We start from the raw sequence: 9,675 nt of genomic DNA, 5'->3' as shown, positions 1-9,675 counted from the left end.
AGGTCAGGAAAGATTTCTTTCATGATGGGGTACCCATCAAGTAGCAGTTGTAGTTGTTTGATGACACACTAGAACCTCAGAGTTAAACACCTTAGTAGTGGAGATTGTTCTTAACTCTGAAATGTTTGTAACTCCGAACAAAATGTTACAGTTGTTCTTTCAAAAGTTTACACAGTGACATAATACAGCTTTGAAACTTTACTATGTAGAAGAAAAATGCTGCTTTTAACCATCTTAATTTAAATGAAACAAGCACCGAAAGTTTCCTTACCTTGTCAACTATTTTTTTAACACTTTCCCTTTATTTTTAGTAGTTTACATTTAATACCATACTGAACTGTATTTGCCCCCCCCCTTTTTTTGGGGGGGGGGGTCACCGTTGCTGCCTCATTGCAGACTTCTGGTTCCAAATGAGATGTGTGGTTGACACAAAGTTATGTCAATTTGTAACTCTGGTGTCCATAATTCTGAAGTCTTACTGTATCCCAAATAGGTTCCAGTGTGGAGTGGCAGCCGATAGCTAAGAGTGTGCAGTTGGCAGGGAGTGGTTATTTTTGCATGATATCCATGTACAGCATATATTTCTTTCAGAAAATAACAGCCCCTTCTAAATTAGCTGTACAAATTAGCAGAACATGTTTTCCAGAGAATAGAAACGTGCCTACGGATCATCAGACTTCTGCCCAGGGTAGAGTTCAAATGTGTAGTCCCTGAGTGTACCTCAGATTCAATGACCCCAGCACGTCCAGTACCACATTACAGTGAGAACTCCCTGCATACCCAAAGGGCACATCTTCACTACCCGCCGTATCGGCGGGTAGCAATCGATTTACCCGGGATCGATATATCGCCTCGTTAAGATGCGATGTATCTATCCCCAAACGCGCTCACCGTCGACTCCGGAACTCCACCAGAGCGAGCGGCGGTAGCGCAGTCCATGGGGGAGCCGCGGCCGTCGGTCCCGCGCCATGTAGTTCCCAGGTAATTCCATCCAAGATAGTTCGACTTCAGCTACGCTATTCACGTAGCTGAAGTTGCATATCTTGGATCGATCCCCACCAGTGTAGACCAGCCTCTAGCTATAGCTACAGTAGGGAGCAAGTACAACAGCTGATTGGGCCTGAGCCGGACTGCAGGTTGTAATACCCGCCCTGCACACCCCTTTTGCTAGGATTGCTGCCCACGCGCAAGTCACTCTCTTTGGCTCGCTAGCTTAGCGCAGTGCTCTGGCGAGGTGAACTCATCCTGCGGTCACTTCTTCCGCCACCCCCGGCCCCGCTGCTGTGTGCCCCCGCCCTGCTGCCTCTCGCTCGGGCAGAGGGGCTACTGGGCCAAACGAGCGCCTGCAGTGCCATGAAAACAACAAGGAGTCTGGTGGCACCTTAAAGACTAACAGATTTATTTGGGCATCAGCTTTCGTGAGTAAAAACCTCACTTCTTCGGATGCTGGCAACGCCCCCTCCCTCACGTTTGCCCCGGCCACTTTTCCGTCACCAGGGAGGTGCACCCGGGCCAATCTGCAGCCCCTCCACGGGGCTGCCCCATGCCTGGAGCGGCCTCTGCCCCAGCGGCGCGGCGCGGGCGAAGGCGCGGTTCGGTTCGGTTCGGCTGGGCGCGGGGGTTACTCGAACAAGCAGAGCGGCCCCACAACGCCCCGCCCCCAAGGCACAGGCACTTCCCGGGCACAGCGCGTGCGCAGGCGGGTTTCGCAGCGCTAGGAAAAGCGGCATATTCAAAACAGGGCCCGGCCCAACCGCCACCACGCCCGAGCGCGCGCGCGCTCGCTCCCCCAAGCATCCCCACCCACGCCCCAGAGTCAGGGCGCAAGGCCGATTGAGTCTAAACCAACCAACCCCATCGCTCACGCATGCGCATCTCTACGCTCGCCACCAATCACGATTTAGCTGCTCCACCATTTAGTCCCGCCTCACCCTTCAAATACAGCCAATCGTTAGCGCTGGCTAGTCAGCGTCCACAGCCCGCTGCCAATCTCGTGCCGGATAGTATAACCTACATTACGGGTCAGGCCCAATCAGAGGGCGTACTGGCCCCGTAGCTAAGGGGAGGTGTGAAGGCCGAGCATGACGCAGCGAGTTTTCCGCGCCCTCGCGTTTCCGGCCGGTTTTTAACTCCGCAATCGCAGACTCGGTTCGTGACGTAACGACGTTCAGCGACGTGCGGCTGGTGATGTAGAGGTCACGTGAGGACAGCGCTGCTACTGCTGCGCGTCGGGAGCCCTGTCCGGTCGGTGCGGCCGCCGGTCCCTGCATGTCGCTCGTCGCCGTCTCCTCTTTCTCTCGCCCTCGGGGTCTCCCGTCCAGTCCCGCCGGCCCGCCTCGCCGCCGCCGCCTCAGCCGGAGCCGCCGCCCTTGATGTGGGTCGGGGCCGGGCGGGGAGAAGATGCCGCCGTCCAAGTCCCGCAAGATCGCGATCCTGGGCTACCGGAGCGTGGGTGAGCGCGGGGCTGTGGTTCCCGCAGCGGGGGCGGTGGGGGAGTCGAAGCTGTCGGGCCGGGCTGGGGGAGAGAGACTGGGGCGGCGGCAGGCGCTCGGGCAGCCGCTCTGGAGAGCCCGGGACCGGGCTGCGGCCCTAGGAAACTTGCCGTGTGGAGGCTGGGGCGGCTCCTGGTGAGTGGCCGGGCTGGTTGCCGCGGGTGGGTCTCCCCCGAGGCGGGGAGTGCGGCGGGAGCTCGGCAGCGGCTCTGGGCTGCGAGCCTGGGCGAACCCGAGGAGGGGGTTCCCTTCCCCCTGAGCGTCCTGCGGGCTGGTTCCGCACCCTGCGCTGAGAGGCCCCAGCGACAGGTGTAGCCCGGCCGGGAGCTGCCAGGGGCCCGGGGCAGCGGGGAGTCCGGGAGCGTCACTCCCCCAGAGCTTGGGGCGCCCTAAACGTGCGTGGTGCCGCCAGAAACCGCTCCGAGTGACGGCAAGGAGCCGCCTTCCTCGCCGGTCTGATGGCTGGCACCGTGCTCGGCCCTGGAGGTGAGAGCGCCGCCTGCCTCGGGATCAGGCTGGCCTCAGGGCCGTCGGGCTAGGAGAGGGGCAGTGTGCCGATCAACGAGCCATTACCGGGAGACCTCACCTAGCCCTCTCATGCGGCTTTCTGAAAAGGGCACCTGGCCAGAAACGCTTCTTGTGCGAAGTATTCTTAATCCTAATGGCCAGGTGCCGGCTATCTTACTGAAAGGCGTGATGCCCACTGTGTATGGCTCACTGTAAAGCTATCATTCTTGCTACCAAGTTAAAATGTCTAATATAAAACAGTCACTTTATCCGGGTTTACATGAATTCTCATGTTTTCCTACAGGCTGTTGTGTGTTTGATGGAGTGATTGTTTGCCCAGAACCTTTTTAGTAATTATGAGCCCTTGAGATGTGATTGCTGAGATACCAACTAGGTACATTACTTGGGGTGCATCAGTTCCATTGGTTCAGGGAAGCTATGGGGTGATTCTTTTCACTGTTAATTCCCCCACAGGCCCCTGCACAAAGGACATAAGCCCTCTCCTGCTGCTAGATTCTTCCTCTGGAATTGATTTGCACCTGTCTGGGTGAAATATACTGTTGTGTTTAAATGTCCAGTTTGCCCTGTGTCTCTTTTCTTCCCACTTGTGACTCTGCTCAAGCCTCAGTCTTGAGGGACATCCCTTCTTTTTGATGGCTGGTCTCTAGATGTTTTTCTCATCCCAAATTTATTAAGATGCTCCAGGTGTATATAGTAGTAGTGTTGCACAGACTCAGCACTGCACTGTCCTTATCGCTTCACTGAACATGTGCAGCACTACTACTGTTGGCCCATGCAAATTAACCCAAGCAGAAGAATTCCCCAGAACCATCTAGCTGCAGTCTGAAACTAACAGTTATAATCAGTTTTTCTTTGTCTGCCCATACTCTATGATTACCCTTTTCTTCAGGTAGATCTTAGGGTTCTCCTGGCTTTAATGGAACACAATTTCTGATCTTGCAACAAAAGAAACGTTTTAAAAATTAACATAGCTAAGCCACTCCCTGTGTCACCTGTGATTAGTAAAAATTGAAAAAGTGATCTTCAGTAGGGGCCTATATTTAAATAGCTGTGAAACATGAAGGAGAATAAAATCTCTACTTTGTCTGCACACAACAGAGGGCTTTCAGTAACAACTGCAATATAAATGTTAAATATTGTTAATTGGCTGAATCTACTCAATTAGGCCCCAATTCAGCAGAAAAGCCCCCAAACATTGAATTTTGTTGGATAGAAGAGTAACAAATTGCTATACGCTATATAAGAATGGGTGTTTCTACAGTCACATGTACAGTAATAAAAAGGATGCATGCTAAAAAGTAGGTGGTAAGACTGTTTAACATAAAGTTATGTAACTGCTTAAAAGTGAGTAACATCAGTTACTTCCCTATAGAATATGGGTCCCTCCCTGTACTTCTACCATTTGAGTGATTTGATTCTAGAAATGGATTAAGTTTCAACTCAATTCTTTCTTTCTGGCCACTAAAGAGACATGAGCAGGGGATTGTACTAGATGACCTCCTGAGGTCCCTTCCAACTCTGATATTCTATGGTGGGTGAGGTAATATCTTTTATTGGACCAAGAAAGACAAGCTTTTGAGCTACACAGAGCTCTTCTTCGGGTCTGGTGAGCTTGAAAGCTTGTCTTTCTTGGTCCAAAAATAGATACTACCTCACCCACCTTGTTCTTCTAATATCCTGGAACCCACATGGGTACAACAACACTGCAAACAATCTCTGACCACTATAAGTTATGAGGGGATCCTTTAGGCTAGAATTCCTGAATATAGTCTCAAATATTTTTCATGCACTTGTTTTAGTAAATAATTCAAACTACAGCAAGAAATACTAAAGAGTTCATTGGAACTTTGCTTTCATTCTGTAAAACTGTTTATTCATGAAGGACATTGAAGTGATAAGATTCATAGCTTATTGTTAGTATCTAGGAGACTGACAATGGCTTCAAAAGCTCTACTCAGTAGAGAAACATTGACAACCTCCACCAGATAAAGCAATAATTGATCAAGGCTTGAGTGAAAGAAAAAATACTCTGCCTAAAACCCTCTCTCAAGCGCTCACTTTTGAAAGCTCCCTAAAATTTGAACTTTGCAGCATGTTCTGCAGAGCAATTTCTGAACAAGACGGGGGCTAATTCCAAAACTGAAGGACCCTTTTAGAGAATGTTCTGCCAACAGTTCTCTTTCAAATCAAGAATGCTTCATCTCATTAATACCCACACCAATCTTGACTCTGGCGATATGGCATGGAGAGAGAGTCACTTGAGTAGGCAGGGCCTAGGCTGTTTGCAGCTTTATAGGTTAAAGCCAACACCTGGAAAATCATAAGCCACCAATTCAGATAATTAAGCATGATGTAATGTTTGGCACACTAGTTACAAAGCAGCCTTCCACATTCCATCTAGTCTTAATTTTCTGAGTAGATTTTAAGATGTACTCCCAAAAAGTGTATTTCAGGAGCCTAATCTTGAGATGACAAAGCATCAGTTGTGAAAGAGGTCCATATCCACGAGATGTTGCTAAGTACAATTGAGAAGTCCATCTTTCCTATTGCCAAAAATTGATAATCCATCAATAATTGAGAATCTAAACAGACACCCATGCTGCAAACATGAGTAACTAATGGACAAACACCCTCATCCGGAAGGTCAGACATAGTCTCTCCCGTACACTCCACTTGCTTTCCTCCAAACTACCATCTCTGTTTTGTCTGGATTGAGCTTCAGCCACGTTGCACTCATCCATACCCCAGTCTCCTTTAGATGTTTGGAAAGATACTCGACCACACTATTGCTGTCAGAAGAGGAAAGTTGAGGAGACTGCTTACTGAAAAGACAGCACTCCAATTTAAGTTAAACCATTCCAACTTCTGAATGTGGACAAGGTGGTTGTTTTGACTCCACAAGATGCAGGCAGTTAGGTTAGAAGCCAGGTGATGATTTTTCCCAGAAAATAACTAGCAGTTTCTTCATTGTGGGAGGAACTTGACTCTGTTACCAAACTCTAGTAGCTAGGGTTAATCAGCTATTCAGTATTCAAAACATTCATAGACTCTGGTAAAGTCAACTAATATTTGCATCCTAAACAATGATGGCATAGAAGTTTTTAAAAAATTATGAACTTTAAAAACAATCTACGTGTTTTGTGTAGCCTCATGGTTAATGTTCAGAAAATAAAATACTTGAAAATTCAGTGTGAGAATAATAGGTTTGCATGAGATGAAATGAAGTAAGAATGTGAGGCTGTTTTGAGTTGTTTGAGTCTTTCTGAGTCTCTTGAGGATGGCAGGCAATTTGCTGAAAAGCAGCATAGATGGGTCTGATGTTTGCCATTGGATCATCTTATTGTGGATTATCTGTTTGAGGCAGACACACTTGTCTTCCCACTAGAATAGTGTCCATTTCTTAAATGAGGAAATTTGTTAGAATAGCCTTGACGAGGTGGCTGGTTGGGCTTCCGTAAAGTATTACATTGAGACATTGGAGTTGGGGGTATCTGCTGTGGTATGATGGACCTTTGGAAATGACATTTTTTCCTGCATGTCTTAAATACGTAGCTGAGGACATAAGCTTAAGGAATGAGAACTTCCCTTATCTGAAGGTTCAGATTTAATTAGGGCTTGTCTACACTTAAAACACTGCAGCTGAGCTGCTGTAGCACTTCAGTGAAGACTCTACCTGTGCCAGCAGTAGAGATTCTCCTGTCAGCGTAGGTAATCCACCTCCCCAAGAGGCAGTATCTAGATCAGGGGTCTCAAACTTAAATGACCACAAGGGCCACATGAGGACTAGTGCATTGAACCGAGGGCCGCATCACTGACACCCCCCCCTCGCTGCTTCTGGCCCCGCCCCCACTCCACCCCTTCTATTAGGCCCCACCTCTTCCCATTCCTTCCCTGCCCCATTCCAACCCCTTCCCCAAAGTCCCCACCCCAACGCTACTCCCAGGGGGTGCAGAAAGGGTGCAGGGTGCGGTGGGGGCTCAGGGCAGGAAGTTGAGGTGCAGGGGGCTCAGGGTAGGGAGTTGGTGGGTGGGGTGCAAGAGGGTGAGGGGTGCGGCAAGTGGCTCAGGGCAGGGAGTGCAGGAGGAGTGTGGGATGTGGCCGGGGTCTCAAGGCAGGGGGTTGGGGTACAGGAGGGATGTGTCAGGGGCTCAGGGCAGGGGGTTGGGATGCAGGAGGGGTGTGGGATGTGGCAGGGGGTTCAGGGCAGGGGGTTGGGGTGTGGGAGGGGTTCAGGGTGCGAGCTCCAGCCCAGTGCCGCTTACCTAGAGCAGCTCCGGGGTAGCAGCGGCGCGCAGTGGGGCCAGGGCAGGCTCCCTGCCTGCCCTGGCCGCGCCGCTCTGTTCCAGGAAGCAGCTGGAACCATGTCCCTTCAGCCCCTGGGAGAGGGGGTGCTCAGGGTTCTGTGCATGCATTGCTCTTGCCGCTCCTCTAGGTACTGCCCACGAAGCTCCCATTGGCCGCGGTTCCCTTTTCCTGGCCAATGGGAGCTGCAGGAGGCGGTGCCTGGAAGGAGGCAATGCAGGAGCTCTCCGCCTCCTTCCCCCTCCTCCCCCGGCCCGAAGGGGCGTGCTGCCAGCTGTGTCAGACAGCAACATAGGACTTGCAACGCCACAGGGGGTAATCCCACGGGTAGGCAGAGGGGCCGGGGGGTGGCGCAGGGAGGTTGGCGGGCCACACGCAAGAGCCCCGTGGGTCGCTTGTTTGAGACCTCTGATGTAGATTAACGAGAGAAGTCTCTGTCTACACTGGGGGTTAGGTTGGTTTAACTGCGTTGTTCGGGTGGATTTTTCACATCTGAGTGATATAGTTATACTGACCCAATTTCATACTGCAGACCACCCCTCAGAAGTGATCTGAAAAAGAATCTTTTCTGTGTTAGTCCCTCATAGAACAAAAAAAAACTAATTGGGCTTTTGGTGACCTGCCTGTCTTTTAGCTGGATTGTCTCTTATGACTTTGGGTACATACTACCCGCTGGATTGGTGGGTAGTGTTTGATGTATCGAGGATCGATTATCGCGTCTCGTCTGGATGCGATAAATCGATCTGCTAATCGACACCCATACTCCACCTTGGCAGGAGGAGTAAGTGGAGTTGACGGGGGAGCCACGGCAGTCGACTTGCCACCATGAGGACTGCCAGGTACGTCGAACTAAGATACTTCGACTTCAGCTACGCAAATAGATACGTGTATCAGCTATACTAAGATACGCAACTTCAGCGAATAGCGTAGCTGAAGTTGCGTATCTTAGTTCTAACCCCCTTGCTAGCGTAGCCCAGGCTTTTCTCAGGTTTTGCACGATGTGGCATGCTTATCTGGGTGTAGAGCAGGGGTTGCAACCTTTAGCACGCGGCCCATCACAATAATCAGCTGGCGGGCCGCGAGACGTTTTGTTTATATTGACCATCCGCAGTCACAGCCCCCCCGCAGTTCCCAGTGGCCGAGGTTAGCCGTTCTCAGCCAATGGGAGCTGCGGGAAGTGGCGGCCAGCACGTCCCTGCAGCCTGCGCTTAGGTCAGTGGAACTTGCAATGCTCCGGCGGTGGCTTATTCACACCTCTGAGCAACATGAGTTATATCAACCTAAACTGTAATGTAGCCATAACCTCAGGCTATCTTTACAGTACGCTCCTTTTAGCAACACAGATGTGCTGCTAGAGCCGTGGCACTAAAAGGTGTAGCCACTCTTTGTCAGAGAGACCCCTCCCGCTGCAAAAAAAAATTCTATCCCCAACAAGTGGTTTGTTAGTAGGAGAGCTCTCCTGCCGACAAAGCACTGTTCACACCAGTGCTTTTCGTCGGTAAAATTTTTGTCGTTTGGTGGTGTGCTCTCTCCCCCCCCCCCCCCCCAATGACAAAAGTTTTACCAGCGAAAGTCCAGTGTAGACAAAGCTTTAGTCTCTGTGTGGTTTAGAAACCCTATCAGTGTGTTATGAACCTTGGCTCACTTTTCTTGACATAGTCATTTGAAAGCCTTCATGCTTGTCAAGTATAAACAAAAAATGCACGAAATAATGCAGCCATCTCTGGAGTGGACTGTGACATCTCTATAGCATTTATAGTAGGGCAGATCACAAAAACTGTACTGGGGAATTTAAGCATTTGTGCAGGAAGATGGAGCAAACACCCCCTTATTCTGGCAAAAAGTTACAGTATTTCTAATATTACAAATGGAGTCAGGAGTTTGCTTTTAAGTCCTTTTGAATGATGGCACCTCTCAGTACAGGACTCATAACATCGTGATGCGGTATCCATTCAGTATTAAATCAGAGGGAACAGATACTTCTATTACATACTAAATAGCCAGTGTCACTATTGTATCTGACGGAGAACAAAAACCTGCTGTCATGTCCAAGCATGTTATTACAGTATTAGTGGGGCCTGTAACACACCAAAGCCATTGCATTAGACTCACCTAGGACCTAACTTTAAATTCTAATGGTCAGGATTTATGCAATATTTAATACTTAATTAGTAACATTATTAAAACTAAAAAGTCTTTGACTGAGAACTGGATTAAACAGTCTTTACAGTGGGGATGCTCTAGAATACCAAGATAAACAAAATGGCTGCTCCCAGCAGAGGACTGAAATAAGACTTAAATACCATTTTTAATTAAAAACTTCTTTTTATGATTGGTTTTACCTTTTAGCCGT

At 49.6% G+C, this 9,675-nt stretch overlaps 1 protein-coding gene across 2 annotated transcripts in view; it reads left to right on the top strand.

The window, feature by feature from the left end:
- Positions 1-2,041: 2,041 nt before the first annotated feature.
- The window catches only part of RHEB (Ras homolog, mTORC1 binding), a 59,525-nt gene continuing 51,891 nt past the window's right edge, over positions 2,042-9,675 (top strand). Inside the window, exon 1 of one of the 2 annotated variants that reach the window (XM_034759958.1) lies at positions 2,042-2,452. In XM_034759958.1, the coding sequence (XP_034615849.1) occupies positions 2,401-2,452 (52 nt within the window). In that variant the 5' untranslated portion in view covers positions 2,042-2,400. The remainder of the gene's footprint in view (positions 2,453-9,675) is intronic. The other variant, XM_034759957.1, reaches the window with a different exon arrangement.

This window comes from Trachemys scripta, chromosome 2, assembly GCF_013100865.1.
Source record: "Trachemys scripta elegans isolate TJP31775 chromosome 2, CAS_Tse_1.0, whole genome shotgun sequence".
Lineage (NCBI taxonomy): Eukaryota > Metazoa > Chordata > Testudines > Emydidae > Trachemys > Trachemys scripta.
Note: the sequence above shows the minus strand (reverse complement) of the source record. Positions and strands in the feature narration are given on the sequence as shown.